General features: G+C 39.5%; 1 protein-coding gene across 1 annotated transcript in view; it reads right to left on the reverse strand.

Annotated features, from left to right (window-relative positions):
* LOC128693249 (metaxin-1) overlaps window positions 1–19,491 on the reverse strand; it is a 97,773-nt gene that overhangs the window by 24,996 nt on the left and 53,286 nt on the right. The window contains exon 3 of the mRNA XM_070081611.1: window positions 16,305–16,408. Coding sequence (XP_069937712.1) covers window positions 16,305–16,408 — 104 coding nt within the window. The remainder of the gene's footprint in view (window positions 1–16,304; window positions 16,409–19,491) is intronic.

The raw sequence follows: 19,491 nt of genomic DNA on the forward strand, positions 1-19,491 counted from the left end.
GAAAGCCTGTAATTGTTTTACATGATGGTAGGATTGCTGGTGTCCTTTTTTCTGTCTCATGAACATGCAAGATTTCAGGTACGTCTTGCTACTTCTACTCACACTTAGGTCACACTACACATACATGTACAAGCACATATATACACACCCCTCTGGGTTTTCTTCTATTTTCTTTCTAGTTCTTATTCTTGTTTATTTCCTCTTATCTCCATGGGGAAGTGGAACAGAATTCTTCCTCCGTAAGCCATGCGTGTTGTAAGAGGCGACTAAAATGCCAGGAGCAAGGGGCTAGTAACCTCTTCTCCTGTATATATTACTAAATGTAAAAGGAGAAACTTTCGTTTTTCCTTTTGGGCCACCCCGCCTCGGTGGGATACGGCCGGTGTGTTGAAAGAAAGAAAGAAAGGGAAGTTTTTATTGCATTTATGGATTTAGAAAAGGCATATGATAGAGTGGATAGAGGAGCAATGTGGCAAGTATATGGAATAGGTGGTAAGTTACTAAATGCTGTAAAGAGCTTTTATGAGGATAGTGAGGCTCAGGTTAGGGTGTGTAGAAGAGAGGGAGAATACTTCCCGGTAAAAGTAGGTCTTAGACAGGGATGTGTAATGTCACCATGGTTGTTTAATATATTTATAGATGGGGTTGTAAAAGAAGTAAATGCTAGGGTGTTTGGGAGAGGGGTGGGATTAAATTATGGGTAATCAAATTCAAAATGGGAATTGACACAGTTACTTTTTGCTGATGATACTGTGCTTATGGGAGATTCTAAAGAAAAATTGCAAAGGTTAGTGGATGAGTTTGGGAGTGTGTGAAAAGGTAGAAAGTTGAAAGTGAACATAGAAAAGAGTAAGGTGATGAGGGTATCAAATGATTTAGATAAAGAAAAATTGGATATCAAATTGGGGAGGAGGAGTATGGAAGAAGTGAATGTTTTCAGATACTTGGGAGTTGACGTGTCGGCAAATGGATTTATGAAGGATGAGGTTAATCATAGAAATGATGAGGGAAAAAAGGTGAGTGGTGCGTTGATGTATATGTGGAGTCAAAAAACGTTATCTATGGAGGCAAAGAAGGGAATGTATGAAGGTATAGTAGTACCAACACTCTTATATGGATGTGAAGCTTGGGTGGTAAATGCAGCAGCAAGGAGACTGTTGGAGGCAGTGGAGATGTCCTGTCTAAGGGCAATGTGTGGTGTAAATATTATGCAGAAAATTCGGAGTGTGGAAATTAGGAGGTGTGGAGTTAATAAAAGCATTAATCAGAGGGCAGAAAAGGGGTTGTTGAGGTGGTTTAGTCATTTAGAGAGAATAGATCAAAGTAGAATGACATTGGAAAGCATATAAATCTATAGAGGAAGGAAGGAGGGGCAGGGTTCGTCCTCGAAAGGGTTGGAAAGAGGGGTAAAGGAAGTTTTGTGGGCGAGGGGCTTGGACTTCCAGCAAGCGTGCATGAGCGTGTTAGATAGGAGTGAATGGAGACGAATGATACTTGGGACCTGACGATCTGTTGGAGTGTGAGCAGGGTAATATTTAGTGAAGGGATTCAGGGAAACCGGTTATTTTCATATAGTCGGACTTGAGTCCTGGAAATGGGAAGTACAATGCCTGCACTTTAAAGAAGGGGTTTGGGATATTGGCAGTTTGGAGGGGTATGTTGTGTATCTTTATACGTATATGCTTCTAAACTGTTGTATTCTGAGCACCTCTGCAAAAGAAGTGATAATGTGTGAGTGTGGTGAAAGTGTTGAATGATGATGAAAGTATTTTCTTTTTGGGGATTTTCTTTCTTTTTTGGGTCACCCTGCCTCGGTGGGAGACGGCCGACTTGTTGAGAAAAAAAAAAAAAAAAAAAACTACATAACTGCCTGCTAATACTTTGAAGAAAACTGCTCAGACGAGGTGTTTTGTCTCTGCTGTGAAGGCTTACTCAGCCCTGTAATAACTTCAGACAGTATTACCAAGGCTGGCTCCTCCTCAGGAAAATTAATGAATAGAAAAAGAAATAATAACAGACAAACATAAACACTTTATTATATAGAAAATATAAAATATAAAACACTTAAATATGAAATATTAATCCTACATTAAAGAAAATGAAAAATGAAAAATATAAATGATAACTGAATTCAATGCTAATATATATAGGGGTGTCTGGTGTTGGTGACACTGTGTTGTTGAAATCGTAGCCGTTGCTGATGATGGGAGGGGGGGGTCGCAGGTGTTGGTTACGACCCACTGGCTAGTTCTTCACAGTATAGCCTTGAGTATTATATCCCGATGACAGGAAAGCAGGTTCTTTACCGCTGCAATGATGAGGGGTTTCGTCCTGCAATTTCATACAGGTGCACAGGTAATTAAATCCAAAAAGGGGAAGTCTCAGGACGTTAGTCCATCTCCACCAGTTCTTCTCGTTGATTGACAGGTGACCCTCTCTGTCATCCAAGCTGAAAAGATAGACAGGTTACCCACTGCTTAAATAATCACTCTCCATGATAAGTACAATACCTAAAAGATGTGGTGATTATTACAACAGTCAACATAGAGCAAGGCTGAAAAGACTAAGTTTATTATTGGTCAAAAGTGAAGCTTTCAACCCATAAATCCACTAGAATACAAGGCAGGCTTGTACTTACAGTAGTGCTGGGAGCTGTGAGTCTAGTGATTATTGTTTGGACCAGAGCCCCACACGTCACCTTTCGGGGGGGGGGGGGGGGATTGGAGGGAAGGAGGAAGGGAAGGGATAGCGGGAGCTAGACTGACCCTACCTTAACAAGCTGCCGGCAGTCAAACTATCACTTTCGGGGTAGGGGAAAAAAGGCGGGAATAGCGAAAGCTTGACTTACCCTACCTTAACAAGTAGCCGGCAATGAAACTATTGTTACTATATACTCCCTCACTACTCCTATCTATTGAGCTTTTCCCTCACACTCCCCCTTACCAAGACTTATAGTCAAGGAGTATAAGAAGAATAGGCGAGGAAAAAGTTCTAACATGTGGAAGTCGCGTAAGGCAAGAAATCTTCTACTGACTGTCATGCCTTAACCAGTCAAGAGAAATAATTGGATGAACCATTGATATACACAATATGGAACTTAAAAGCCTGGAGTGCCAATGTCCACCTCAAGAGGCGACTGTTGGTTCCCTTAAAAGTTTCTAGGTATATCAAAGGTTTGTGGTCCGTTTCTAAAATGAATTCTTTTCCCAGCAAATAGAATTTAAGTTTGGAGATACCCCACACAAGGGCTAAACATTCCTTTTCTATTTTGGAGTATCTTGTTTCTGCGGGAAGGAGTTTCCGGCTTAGGAAGCATACAAGGAAGGGAGTACCATCATGGTATTGTAGTAACACTGCACCTAAGCCAGTATTGGAGGCATCAGTTCTTAAGCAAAATGTTTTATTATTATCTGGAATCTTAAGTATAGGGTCTTTCGAAAAGATACTTTTAATCTCATTAAACTTTTCCCGAGCTACGTCGGAAAGTTCAAGAGGTTCCTTCACAGACTTTTTAAGGAAGTCGGATAAGATGCCTGTAAGATCAGTAACGTTCGGGATAAACCGTGCATAAAAATTTACAGAACCAAGAAAGCTACGCATGAGCTTCTTGGTTTTGGGGAATTTAAATTCTAATAAAGCTTTGATCTTACTGGGGAGAGGCTGCAAAGAGTTATTAGAAAGTATCAGTCCAAGATATCTAATCTTGTTATACCCAGGGAAGCATTTCTTCGGCTTGGCAGTGAGGCCATGTGAGCGTAACCTACGCAAAACTGATGTTAATGTTTGGATATGTTCGCCCCACGTGGATGTCATTACGTAAATGTTATCAAAATAAACTGAAACATTTGGCATATTACCCGAGACCTTTCTCATCAGTCTCATGTAGGTAGCACAGGCAGTTACCAAACCGAAGGGCATAGTTCTATATTGCATCAGTCCTTGGTGAGTAGGAAAAGCGGTGTACTGCTTAGAAGAAGGATCTAACATTACTTGATGATATGCCTGCGCAATATCAATCTCTGAAAAGAAGGAAGAGTCATAAAATTTGTGTAGATCGCTATCTATTAAGGGCATAGGCTCAGCATCAGGTAGTAGGTTGGTAAACAGCAACCGTCCAGGGAGGTACTACCGTCCCGCCAAGTGAGTGTAAAACGAAAGCCTGTAATTATTTTACATGATGGTAGGATTGCTGGTGTCTTTTGTCTGTCTCATAAATATGCAAGATTTCAAGTATGTCTTGCTACTTCTACTTACTAAGTACTTACGTCACACTACACATGCATGTACAAGCATATATATATACACACTCCTCTGGGTTTTCTTCTATTTTCTTACTAATTCTTGCTCTTGTTTATTCTGTCTTGTCTCCTTGGGGAAGTGGAACAGAATTCTTCCTCCGTAAGCCATGCGTGTCGTAAGAGGTGACTATCATGCCGGGAGTAAGGCTGCTAGTAACCCCCTCTCCTGTATACATAACTAAATTTAAAAGGAGAAACTTCAGTTTTTTCTTTTGGGCCACCTCACCTCGGTGGGATACGGCTGGTATGTTGAAAGAACAAGAAGCAGCTCAGCATCCCACCGAGTTATAGCATTAAGGCCTCTGAAGTCAACAGCAAGTCTATATGAATTATCCTCCTCCTTAACCATGACTACTGGTGAACAATATGAAGATACTGAAGGTTCAATGATCTTTAGTTTTAATAATTTGTCTACCTCTCGGTCAAATGCATCCCTAAGGTGAACTGGAACTGGGTATAATTTTCGTTTGATAGGATTGTCCGTCACTAAGTCAATCTTATGGACTACCGTGGAGGTAACACCTGGAATATCAGTAAAGACGTCTGAAAAGTTACTCACACATTGAAGTAGTTCATGTCTCTTATGGTCATCCAAGGATTCATTAATATTAATGTTGGTTGCATCCGAGTGGTCAAGAGTCACCAAGTCATGTAGTTCTTCATCATAGTCTAAGTTAGAGGTGTCAATTACGCACACTTTACATTCTTCAAGTTCGTGTGGAAAAACTAAGTCAAAGTTATTAAGGCAGTTAACCGAATTTCTTCGGTAATATTTCTTAAGGATGTTGATATGATAAAGCTTAGGTTTCCCCTTGACTTCTATGAGGTAATCAACTTTCCCACAAATTTTTAATACTTTATATGGACCTTTCCATGCTACTAATAATTTATTTGACTTGATCGGCAAAAGTACAAGAACTTCATCCCCTACTTTAAAACTTCTCCTCTGACTTTTGGAATCAAAATAGGTTTTGTACTGGTCCATTGACAAGCTTAAGTTTTTCGAAACTATGTCAGAGGTCTCCTCAAGTTTGGATCTAAGGTCAAGGAGAAACTGGTAAGAAGACTGAACCTCAGCATTTACCTCCTCATTAGTCCATAAGTCATGAAGGATGGACAATGGGCCTCTGGCCTGTCTACCATAGAGAAGTTCAAAAGGTGAAAACCCCAAAGAGTCACTGGGAACTTCCCTCATGGCAAACAAAGCACAGGGTAGGTAACGATGCCACTCCTTAGGTTTAAGGGAGCAAAGTTTCCTTAAAATGGACTTGAGAATCGAATGCTGGCGCTCAATCCTCCCATTACAGCTGGGATGATAGGGTGTGGTGAAGAGAGGCTTCACTCCCAGAAGTTGGTATAGATGTTGCATTAAGTCAGATGTGAATTGTGTCCCACGGTCAGACAAAATTTCTCTAGGGATGCCCACTCTGGAGAAGATGGACAAAAGGGCTTCAGCCACCTCTGTAGTGGTTATGGTCTTTAAGGGTATGGCTTCAGGGAAACTCGAAGCATAATCAACTAATGTTAATATATATCTATGTCCCCCAGACGAAAGTGGAGATAAAGGACCAACGATGTCAATAGCTACTCTTTCAAACGGTACCGTAAAGATAGGCATTTTGACCATAGGTACTCGCCTGGTACCTCGGGAGGATGACGGTTGGCAAACTTTACACGATCTACAATAGGTAGTGACATCTGAGGACATTTTTGGCCAAAAATAGGTTTCCCTAATTTTATTTAAGGTTTTACGATGCGAGAAATGTCCGTCCACTGGCAGGTCATGAGCCATTTTAAGAACAGTCTCTCTGCATTGACTTGGAACAACTAAGATGGAATAGTCTATCTCATCTGAATTTAATTTGAATACTGACTTGTACAAGATACCTTTTATATACAGCAGGGCCCCACTTATATGGCAGGTTAGGTTCCAGGCTACCGCCGTAAAGCGGAAACCGCCGTAAAGTGGAACACCCTTTTTTTCCACTTATAAATGCATACAAACACTAGATAACAAGTTTACACTAACATATATTAAGTTAGCAATAGAACCAGGCATCAAAAAACAATAAAAAAGTACAATACACACATAGTGCACTCATTACTTACCTTAAAATATTTATAGTCTTAATCTAGGGTGAGACAAGTAGTATTTATTGTAAGAAATCAAGTGTGGTATGTATGGTAATCAGCCAGGCTACCTTACCAGGCCACCCCACCCACACATACTATTCTATGATATTTAAGCATCCCAGAGCGATAAAATGTAAATACAGTTCACTCATTACTTACCTTAAAATATAGGGTGAGATGAGTAGTATTTATTGTAAAAAATCAAGTGTGGTATGTATGGTAGTCAGCCGGGCTACCGTACCAGGCCAACCCACCCACACATATATTCTATGATATTTAAGCATCCCAGAGCGATAAAATGTATATACAGTTCACTCATTACTTACCTTAAAATATTTGTAGTCTTAATGTAGGGTCAGGAGTAAGTAAATGAGATAAAACGAATAAATGAGAGAGAGAAAGAATGAGTACATGAGAGAGGACAGGCGCAGAGTTATGTAAACAAACCAGGCGAACGTAAGTTTTGTAAACAAACGAAGTGCACACGTCTGGTTTGTGTACAAGTTACATTGTGTACAGGTTGTCTCTACATCGATACGGTAGAATTAATAAAGAAGAACACTCCCATTCTCATGTAACATCATTTTGAGAAGAAATGAAGCTCTGAGTGAAGGCAATGGAAATAAGTCACACTGACTTTTTTGGGTTATCCTAGGTTCTCTACACATATGTTGTTATGTATGATAATCTATGTAACTGTATTTGTGTATACCTGAATAAACTTACTTACATACATACGAAAGGAATAATTTTCTACAGTTACCCCCAGTAACACATTTTCTCTTATGTTAGATTAGAGAAAATGTTATTCTTGCCGTCACTTGTACAAGTTATCTGGCTATCACATCTTATATTTATGTTTATTTATTCTATTGTGGGGTGTATTTATCATCTTTTTATGTTATGTATCGTGTTTATTATATAATTTTGAAAAAAATATCATGGATGGATTAATGAAAATGTGTATATTAACGTAATATACGACATTTAATGAGACTCGGTGAGTATTGTTATTATTATTATTATTTCTAATATGGCGTCACTTGTGCAAGTCGTCTGCTACCACATCTCACATTTATGTTTATTTATTCTACTGTGGGGTGTATTTATCTTATTTATATGTTATGCATCGTGTTTATTACATAATTTTGAAAAAAATATCATAGATGGATTAATGAAAATGTGTATATTAACGTAATATACGACATTTAAATGACTCGATGATTATTATTATCATTACTAATATGACGTCTGGAGACATAAGACACTTACCGATTTTAATGTGTACCTGCATGCCAGCACAGTATGTAAGTTTATTTAGGTACAGGTATACATAAGTATAATTATCAGAGTATATATAAAATATGAAATAACTTTTAAAAACATTTGAAATTTTGGAGTTTCCAGACAAAATGGAGAGACTTAGTGCTTACTGAGCTCACGGAGAATGTAAACAAACAGGGTGGGGCATGATGACCGTATTAGAAAGTCAGGTGGGGGAGCCGTATAGCGAGTTTTGGTCATAATTTGAAATGACCGTATTAGCGGAACGCCGTAAAGTGAAACGCCGTAAAGCGGGGCCCTCCTGTATTCAAATTTATATGAAAAGTTTTTCCTTTGGATCACTTGATTTTGTTTAGCGGCATTATGGCAATTCTGAAGAGAAGGGCAATTACGTTGTAACTTGACAAAGGAGTCCTTCGATATATCTAAAGGCTTAAAGTCAGGGAAAATCAAAGGATGGACAGTAGGAGAAGCCTGGGCTTTGGTCTGAGCCCTAGTCAAGACATTTATGGTATCGGAGGTGATATCTTCACTTTCATCTAACAAGTGAACGGTGATCCTACTACCTCGCTTTCGAGAGTGTCATCACTGGTTTTTAATCCCACATGAATCTCACGAGACATTGTCTCATCTGAACTTTCGAGGGGCTTCTCTGACTCTACAGGAAGAGGATCTGAAAAGCTTATGTCCACCTTTGGCGATGAAAGGTCAACCTCAGAAGGAAGAATGGCACCTTTTACATTACCTATTAGTACAGAGCAAGAAGTGATGGGAGCTAGTACGGCTTCAGACCAACCTGTGAACCACTTAGACCTAATGTAACAACGGATGGTAGGAAAAGTGTCCGTACGGCCCAAGTAGTCTGAAAGTATAGCAGAGGAATGAGTTTCTTTAAGGTTAGGGAACAGCTTATCAGAAATGACTATACATGTGCATCCAGTGTCTTGTAAAATGGTAGATACATTAAGTCCATTAACTGTTCCTGAACAGAAGGGTGCTTGGTCATTACAGTCTTTAAAACATCTTCCAACTTTTTGGACCTTCTTAGAAGGACAATCTGGACGTTTATGTCCCTTAACACCACACAAATGACAAACAGGAATAAAAGAAGTCATTTTACTCTCCATTAGAGGCTTTGATTTCTTAAGGTCTGATGAACCCTTGCCCTTAGGGTTCGATCCCTTTAGGTCTTTATAGGAATTGTGAGCCTCAGCATACAGGTCAGCAGCCTCAGCAACTTCCTCAGCTTTAATCAAGTTACATTCTCTGATGAATGTTCGTATCTGATGGGGAAGAGCTGTCAGGAACTGGTCAGCAACCATGAAGTCTCTAAGAGATTCATAACTGTGATCAATTCCTGAACTCTCTATCCAAAAGTCGAACAAACGAAAGAGTGTTACCTGTAACTGCTGAAAGTTCTGGCCAGGCTGTAAGGTGGCATACCTGAAATCTTTCCTGTAAGAATTAGTGGTTTTTTGATATGCTTTAAGGATTGCCTTCTTCAGTAGGTTATAATTACATATGATATCCTGCGACAAAGTTGCATAGATATTCAAGGCTGTACCAGAAAATAACATTCCTAACCTGGTAGCCCAGGTGTCAGCAAGCCATTCACAGAGGGTAGCGGTATTTTCAAACCTGATAATGTATGAAGTTATGTCTTCCCCCTCTGTGAAGGGAGGTAAATTAGGTGTTGGAATATGTGCACTGACTGCACGTTGTTCCATTACTCCTTCCTTTAATTGTTGTTGTGTAAGAGTTAACTTTTTATTCTCTAATTCAAGGCGAGATTTTTCGAGCTCGCGATCCTTTTCTCTCTCTATTAACTCAAGTTCTCTAGCTTTTTCCTCACGTTCTCTAGCTTTTTCCTCAACTTCTCTATCCTTTGCTCTTTCCTCAAGTTCTCTTATTTTAGCCTGTTCTTCACGTATTTTAGCCTGTTCCTCACGTATTTTAGCCTGTTCCTCATGTATTTTAGCCTGTTCCTCAGGTTCTCTAGCTCTTTCTTCACGATCAAGTCTATCACGCTCCTTTTTGTCTTCTCTTTCTCTAACTGTCTTTCTTGGATTTCTCTCTCAATTCTCTCTCTCTCCTTTTTCTCCTGTCTTTCAAGGTTCTCTTTCTCCTTTTTCTCTTCTCTTTCAATTCTCTCTCTCTCCTTTTTCTCTTCTCTTTTGATTCTCTCTCTCTCCTTTTCTTCTCCTCTTTCCCTTTCTGTCTCTCTTCTCTCTCAATTCTCTCTCTTTCAAGTCTTTCCTGGATCTTAGCACTAATGAAAGATTCTAAATTTTTCCCTGTTATTCCTAACTTACTTCCAGCATTCATCCAAAACTGGTATTCCTCCATGCTTGAAAGAATAACTTAAACTATCAGGGGAAATGAAACGGGTATTAAAGAAAACGGAGGGTTCAATTCCTGCTCTGTTCAAACTGTAAATAAACCAGAGGGCTCGATCCCTGCTTCAATTAAACAATATGTATTAATTAAAACAAAGGGTTCTATGCTGGCTCCGAGCAAACAGTAAGTAGAATGGGGTCCCTTGACCATCCAATCTTCTCACCAACAAATCAAGAGTGTCCAACGACAGTTCCCTTGATAAAATAAAGAGCTCAATGAAACAAATTGTCACTGGAAAATCTCGGGTCCCTAGAGTCTAATCCTCCAAAGTGTTTCAAGCTCACAAGAAAGGTGGCAGAATTAACTATTATATCCTGCCTGACTTGACTTACAATAAATTGAGACTATAACAATCACCAAATCTTTTAAATACCTGTACCGTAGTCCTACCATAGAGAATGATTACTCATGGCTGGTGGTAACCGTCTGTGGTATGCAGCGTTGAAGTTCCAATGGTAGATTCGAGATGGAATTGAATCTTGATTCTGTCGAGTTGTATCCTGGCAAGGTCGCCACTTGTGAAGGCTTACTCAGCCCTGTAATAACTTCAGACAGTATTACCAAGGCTGGCTCCTCCTCAGGAAAATTAATGAATAGAAAAAGAAATAATAACAGACAAACATAAACACTTCATTATATAGAAAATATAAAATATAAAACACTTAAATATGAAATATTAATCCTACATTAAAGAAAATAAAAAATGAAAAATATAAATGATAACTGAATTCAACGCTAATATATATAGGGGTGTCTGGTGTTGGTGACACTGTGTTGTTGAAATCGTAGCCATTGCTGATGATGGGGGGGGGGGGGGTCGCAGGTGTTGGTTACGACCCACTGGCTAGTTCTTCACAGTATAGCCTTGAGTATTATATCCCGATGACAGGAAAGCAGGTTCTTTACCGCTGCAATGATGAGGGGTTACGTCCTGCAATTTCATACAGGTGCACAGGTAATTAAATCCAAAAAGGGGAAGTCTCAGGATGTTAGTCCATCTCCACCAGTTCTTCTCGTTGATTGACAGGTGACCCTCTCTGTCATCCAAGCTGAAAAGATAGACAGGTTACCCACTGCTTAAATAATCACTCTCCATGATAAGTACAATACCTAAAAGATGTGGTGATTATTACAACAGTGAACATAGAGCAAGGCTGAAAAGACTAAGTTTATTATTGGTCAAAAGTGAAGCTTTCAACCCATAAATCCACTAGAATACAAGGCAGGCATGTACTTACAGTAGTGCTGGGAGCTGTGAGTCTAGTGATTACTGTTTGGACTAGAGCCCCACATGTCACCTTTCGGGGGGGGGGGAGGGGAAGGGATAGCGGGAGCTAGACTGACCCTACCTTAACAAGCAGCCGGCAGTCAAACTATCACTTTCGGGGTGGGGGAAAAAAGGCGGGAATAGCGGGAGCTTGACTTACCCTACCTTAACAAGTAGCCGGCAATGAAACTATTGTTACTATATACTCCCTCGCTACTCCTATCTATTGAACTTTTCCCTCACATCTGCACATAAAAAAGTCCACAAAAATGCACACACACTGGTTTTATGTTTGAGGAGTGTAAAACACTATTGTGTATGACACCATGTTTCAAAGAGTTCCACAAGCTGCAGAACTTCTAGGAATATGTTCGGTGACTGTACATTGGTATATATATTATAGAACAATAGTAATGAACATTTTCTTGTATTGTTTGTTTTTGTAAACAAGTTTTGTAAACAATATATTGATAATTATGTTTGTGTGCTTATTGTGTTGTATACAACGAGTGTATATATGTACATTGCACCTTACTTTGGTCTCACAGGCCACATAAGTTATGTGAAAAAATAAAATAGTGAAAAAAACAAAAAACCTTCAAATACAAGTAAACCAAAGTTTACCAGTGAGCGGCAGCTGCCGCTGTTGCCACACGCAGCTCATTTTCTGCAAACTTCACAGCTCTATATCTCGGTAAGTACTGATGGCAAAAAAATTTTTTTTGGACTAAAACACTCAGAAAAATAATCTTAACATTTTCATAAGAAAAAATAATTTTTTTTTTCAAATATTTTGCAACATAGAATGACAGTTTCAGAAAGGGGCCTGCGACAGTCAAAGGGTTAACAACAAAGAAAATGTATACACAATAGCATTACTGGGGGTAACTATAGAATATTATGCCTTCACTCAGAGCGTTATTCCTTCTAAAAATAGCGTTACGTGAGAATGGGAGTGTTGCTTTTTATTTATTCTACTGTACGAACGTGAAGAGAACCTGTACACAATGTAAGGTGCATGTATTATGGCATAAGCTTCACAAACATGGAAATGAACATGTGAACCAAAACCAGATGCATTCCTCTGCTCGTTTACATATTCCACATCTCTGCCCTCTGGTTTGCTCGCTTCTCTCTCCCTCGTTTACTCACCTCTCACCCTATATTGTGACTACAAATATTTTAAGGTAAATAATGAGTGTACTATACATGCATTTTATTGTTCTAGGGTGCTTTAAATGTACATTACACGTGGGTGGGGTGGCCATACCTACCACACCTAACTACCATATTTACCACACCTGACCTCTTACAATAAACACTACTTACCACTCACCCTACATTAATACTACAAATATTTTAAGGTAAGTAATGAGTGCACTACATGTGTATTTACTTTTTGTTGTTTTTTAATGCCTAGTTCTATTGCTAACTTAATATATGTTAGTGTAAACTTGTTATCTGGCATTTGTAAGTGGAAGAAATGGCGTTCTGTTTTCCGGCAATGTCTGCTTTCCAGCGGTAACCTGGAATCTAACTTGCCATATAAGTGCGGCCCTACTGAATATAGTCTCTGTCTAGCCTGTTATTGATTTCTTCGATTTCCATTACATGGCAATTTATGTACATTAACCCTTTGACTGTCGAAAGGCCCAATCCTGAAGCGTCTCCTGGTGTCACAAAATATTCGAAAAAAAAATATTTTTTCTTATGAAAATGTTAAGATTATTTTTCTGATTGTTTTAGTCCCAAAATTTTTTTTTCCCACCAGTACTTACTGAGATATAGAGGCTTGAAGCCTGTAGTAAATGAGTCGCGTATGGCAACAGCAGCGACTGCCGCTCACCCGGTAAACTTTGGTTTACTTTTATTCAACAGTTTCTTGTTTTTTTCACTATTTTATTTTTTCACATAACTTTTGTGGCCTGTGAGACCAAAGTATGGTGCAATGTTCATATATATACTCGTTGAATGTAACACAATTATAGCAAAAACACGAGTATCATCATAATGTTTATAAAACTTGTTTACACAAGCAATATAAAAAATTGTTTATTACGACTGTTCTATAATATATAGACATATGTACAATCACTGGACACTTTTCTAGAACTGCTGCAGCTTGTGAAATTCTTTGAAACATGGGTATAAGCACAATGGTGTTTTACACTCCTCACACATAAAACGAGTGTCTCTGCATTTTTGTGGGCATTTTGTGGTATGTCTACAGACAAAACACCTCTTCTGAGCATTTTTCTTGAGAGCAGTAGCAGGCAGTGGTATGGGGTAGTGATCACCAGGCCTCAGACGAGAGGACATGTGTTGATAATTTTGTGGGCGCTGGTCTATTGCAAGTGTTGTTCCTTGGTACTTGAATATTATTTGTCTGATGACTGACAAACAAAATTCACCATATTTGGGTTTGTTGTTGGTCTTCAACTTATACATATTATAAGCATTCAGCATGGAAATGTCAATAAGATGGAAAAAGAGTTTTATGTACCACTTATAACTCTTGCAAACACAATCAGCAAACCCAATCTGCATGTCACATTTGTCTGCTAAGTGCATATTGAGGTTGTAATCCATCACAGCTGCAGGTTTTACAATGGGTTCATTGGTCTCTCTATTTTGCTTGCCACTGTCTACCATTTCGTGTCAGTGAACTGATGTCAACAGTGTGACATCACGTTTGTCATGCCACCGAAATGCCATGATATCATTGGCAGCAAACACCTGCACCTCACCTCTACGACTGCCAGCATCGAACCTAGGCATATGCTTATGATTTCCACGCACTGTGCCACACACAACTGTCATGTTCACTCGCAAGAAATCACTGAGTAAAGGGCTTGTGTACCAGTTGTCAGTATATAAAATATTCCCCTTACCAAGATATGGTTCTATCATTGTTCTAACCACATCACCATAGATACCCAGTAACTTCCTGGTATCTTGCAATGTTTTACTGCCAGTGTACACAACTATATCCAAAACCAGACCAGTTTTGCAATCACACAGTACAAATAACTTTATACCAAAGCATTTCCTCTTGCTTGGTATATACTGCTTGAATGAGTCTTCCTTTGAACAAAATCAAAGACTCATCAATAACAAGCTTCCTGAAGGGATAAAAATATATATAGCACCTTTGTTTCAGGTACATAAACACATTTCTGATCTTACATAACCTGTCACTTCTGTCAGGCCTTGTTTTATCTGATAAGTGTAGCATGCGTAACAGTAGCACAAATCTATTCACTGGTATAATGTCACTGAAAGCTGGGGTTGAAATCAGGCGGTCCGTCGACCAGTATGTGTTGACAGTGTGCTTATACACATGTGGCATAAGCATTATTGTGGCAAAGAACAGATACATCTCTGGACAGTTGTGTCCTTCCACTGGTGTAGGCGTGATCTTGGTGAAAGAATTGTGTTTGCCATGGTGAACTCAAAGTACATATTGCTTTCCTTGACAATAATGTCCATCAGGGGTTCATCGAAGAACAACTGAAAGCATTCCAGTTCAGTGGCATTGTTCCCAAGTGTACATGATGGCCATATTCCACTTTGTGTTTCGTCAAAGTTATGGGGACTGGGAACAAACTCGTCACTTTGCTGTCAATCCTAGATGCGGTCAGCTGGTGGGTTCTGGATATTGAAATGTGGTTGTGGTTGTGCAGGTTGTGGTTGTTGTGGGAGTCTCGGGCTAGGTGAGGCTGGTTGTAGTTGTGCAGAGTCAGCAGTGTCGGCAGTAGCGTGGCCCGCTGCTGGTGGCACATGACTCGTGCCACCATCACTATCACCACCACCGCCTGCTGCCTCACTCACATTATTCATACCCATCGTAACAATATCATCATCTTCACTATCAGGTCGTGGTGTAGGGCCACGGGATGTGCTCCAAGATTTACTCCTTCCCCTTGGAACAGCATATGGCACACTACCAGACTGCAAGCGACGTCGTATATACTGCCGCTTCACTGGGGAATATTCACCCTCACTGTCGCAACTATAACTGCTTTCAATAGCTTGGAAATCACTATCACTTTCACTGCTCACATCTGAGTCTTGTACATGGGCAAATAGTTTCCTCTTTCGTCCTGGTACAGGTGAACATGAACGAGCCGGCCCAACACCAGAGGTGGAAGGTTGTGGGTCATCTGGGTCTTCATCACTAATTACGTTATCCTGGGCACTGTTTTCGGTCACACCTGCTTGAAAACCATGGAATTCACTTACACTGACCTCCAATCTGCCGAGGAGCGAGGTACTTCTTACCGCGAGGCATGGTGAAAATGGACTACCAATATGGCGTTCCCACAATGCATCGCTGAGTCCCAGATTTTTTTCACAGGGTGCACACCCACCACTCAGACCCATTCTCTCTCACGTAGGCCTACCAGCCCTCTCCCGCTTGATTTGAAGCCGCTAGAATTTATGCGTATAGATACATAAAACACAGTATCTTGTAAGACGTATATATATGACCGAAACAGTCAAGGGGTTAAATTCCATCAGTCATATACCACTCTACTTCCTTAATTTATTAATTTCCTGTAAGGATTAATTAATTTTTAATAGGCACTACCATGCACATTTTACATAGAACACTAGATGAGAAATACATGTTTATCACTGTAGTGAAAATAATGTAATTATTTTATATAGGACATTAGCATATTGTGTAAACATGCTCATATAATTGTTTATTCTTTCTGTAAAGTCATTTAAATGAATCAGAAACATTATTGGTGCAAGCATTGATCTTTGTGGCACCCTACTTGTGAAATTTCCCCATGATGACATATTTCCTTTCAAACCAAAAAATGTTTTCTCCACTATAATAATTTGCCTTTGATTCCTTCTATATTTTGACATTTCCACTATATGCTAATTAGTATAATATTTATTTGAAAACTTACCAAAGATACACAAGTGCTGGGTATAATTTTTCTAATAATAGATGTTCATATGCCACTACCTCTGAGCATTGCTTGGGTGACAGCTCGTAATCACAACTGAAATTCTGACAAACAAATTAAGATTAATCAATGTGCAATGAAAAATAAATCATAAAGAAAAAATATATGTAAAGGACTATACAGCAGTTAGACTTAAGCAGATTCTGTAATCCAGCACTGTCTGTATTTCAGCACCATATGTGCTTAGGCAAACTACTAGAACCATTGTAAACACATCTATTTATGGGACAACTGTTTTATGCAAAGTGGCAAAATTTGGCCATATTACGGCAAAAGCGATAGTTACTATTTGGATGCTATCTTGGATTATGGATATCTGACAGAGTATGAAGTGGCAGACTTGGGATTTTGTATATTATTATTATAATCAAAAAGAACAAAGAACCTTGTCCTTGGAGGCAAAGAGGGGAATGTATGAGAGTATAGTTTTACCAACGCTCTTATATGGGTGTGAAGCATGGGTGATGAATGTTGCAGCGAGGAGAAGTCTGGAGGCAGTGGAGATGTCATGTCTGAGGGCAATGTGTGGAGTGAATATAATGCAGAGAATTCGTAGTTTGGAAGTTAGGAGGAGGTGCGGGATTACCAAAACTGTTGTCCAGTGGGCTGAGGAGGGGTTGTTGAGGTGGTTCGGACATGTGGAGAGAATGGAGCGAAACAGAATAACTTCAAGAGTGTATCAGTCTGTAGTGGAAGGAAGGCGGGGTAGGGGTCGGCCTAGGAAAGGCTGGAGGGAGGGGGTAAAGGAGGTTTTGCGTGCGAGGGGCTTGGACTTCCAGCAGGCATGCGTGACCGTCTTTGATAGGAGTGAATGGAGACAAATGGCTTTTAATACTTGACGTGCTGTTGGAGTGTGAGCAAAGTAACATTCATGAAGGGGTTCAGGGAAACCGGCAGGCCGGACTTGAGTCCTGGAGATGGGAAGTACAGTGCCTGCACTCTGAAGGAGGGGTGTTAATGTTGCAGTTTAAAAACTGTAGTGTAAAGCACCCTTCTGGCAAGACAGTGATGGAGTGAATGATGGTGAAAGTTTTTCTTTTTCGGGCCACCCTGCCTTGGTGGGAATCGGCCAGTGTGATAATAAAAAAAAAAAAAAAAAAAATCAAAAAGAAGTGCTAAACCCACTAAAGTTATACAGCACTGGGGATTTTGTACAGCAGTTTGCAAACATAATCCAAGTTCAAACTAAACATGGATACCCATTTATCCAAAGTTAGAAAAGCTTATTAACCCTTTCAGGGTCCAGAGGCCAAATCTCAAGAATTTAACCCCTAAATGGTCCAAACGTATACATACAATCTTACTGCTAGCGCCCCAAACGTATATACAGTGGATCCCCGACCAACGAAAGCATAGTCTAACAAAAAAATCGCCTAACGAAACGTGTTAGCGTAAAAATTTTGACCCAACCAACGATGAAAAACTCGACCAACATCATTCGTCCCGAATGCATCCATGTGTCCATCTGGCCTGAGTGTGCCTTAGCTGCCCTGCCTTCAGTTAGTGTGTCAGTGTTTACCAGCCAGTGCGGTCGCTTCCACACATACATTTGGTACATTTTGTATTATTCCAGTGTTTTTAGTGCTTGTAACTGCTAAATAAGTCACCATGGCCCAAAGAAAGCTTCTAGTGCCAACCCTGTGGTAAAAAGGGTGAGAATTACAACTGAATTGAAGAAAGAGATAATCACAAAGTATGAGAGTGGAGTACGTGTCTCTGAGCTAACCAGGCAATCAAGGAAGCTGTTGTTGCGAAAGGTGCAAGTATGTTTTCAAAACAGAGATCGCAAGTACTCGAAGATGTTGAGAGACTGTTGTTGTTGTGGATAAATGAAAAACAGATATCAGGAGATAGTATCTCCCAATCAATCATATGTGAAAAGGCACAGCAGTTGCATGACAATTTAATTGAAAAAATGCCTGTAACTAGTGGTGATGTTATTGAATTCAAGGCCAGCAAAGGTTGGTTTGAGAGATATAACGCTTTCAGGGTCCAAAGGCAAAATCTGAAGGGGTGTGCCCCAGTGTCCAAGAAATTTTGAAAAAAAAAAAAAAAAAAAAAAAAAAAAAAAAAAAAAAAAAAAAACAGAATTAAAGATAATATTTTTGTGAAGGCAATACAAAAAAATTCTGATCAGTACTTACCGAGATATAGAGGTGGGAAGTTAACCCAAAATGACCAGGTGGCGGAAACATCAGTGACTTCCACAAAATCGCATTTCTTTATTTTATGTTTTTTGTACTTTTTTCTTTTTTCTAATTTTTTTCTTTTTCAAGTAACATTTGTGGCCTGTGAGACCAATACTGTATGTAATGTATGTATATACACTCACTGTATTGAACACAATAACTGCACTAAAGTTATTATTATAATATTGTTTACCACTATTGTTTACTACAATAAACATGCACAAATGTTGTATAATACTAATGTTTTATTATATATATTTACATATGTACAGTCACTGGACATGTTTCTAGAACTGCTGCAGTCTGTGGAAGTCCTTGAAACAAGGTGCCTTGCACAGAGGCATCTTACATTCCTTACATTGCCGTCGTTTTGTTTGTGCACAGACAACACATCTCTTCTGAGAAAACTTCTTCTTAGTTGCAGGAAGCTGTATTGTGAAGTGATCACCTTCCCTCCTCAAACGCTTGGGTATATCCTGAGGAGTTCGAGGACGGTTTTGTACAGCAGGTGTTGTTACCTGGTATTTCATTATGAGTTGTCTGACAACAGACAGACAAAATTCACCATACGCTGGTTTGTTGCCGGTCTTCCTTCGGTACAAATTATATGCATTGAGCATTGAAATGTCCATGAGATGGAAGAAAAGTTTCATGTACCACTTGTAACTCTTACGAACACAATCAACAAAGCCTATCTGCATGTCACATTTGTCAACCAAATGCATGATTTGTGTATAATCAATCACTGTCACTGGTTTTCGAATACGTTTATTAGTCACTATCAGCTTTGCCACTGTCTTGCAATTTGTTAGGATGAATGGTTGTCAACAAAGTGACATCTCATTTGTCATGCCACCATAATGCCATGATGTCATTGGCAGTAAACACCTGCACCTCACCTCTACGAGTGCCTGCGTTGAACCTGGGCATATGTTTAC

The sequence above is a fragment of the Cherax quadricarinatus genome, chromosome 6, assembly GCF_038502225.1.
Source record: "Cherax quadricarinatus isolate ZL_2023a chromosome 6, ASM3850222v1, whole genome shotgun sequence".
In the NCBI taxonomy this organism is placed as follows: Eukaryota; Metazoa; Arthropoda; class Malacostraca; order Decapoda; family Parastacidae; genus Cherax; species Cherax quadricarinatus.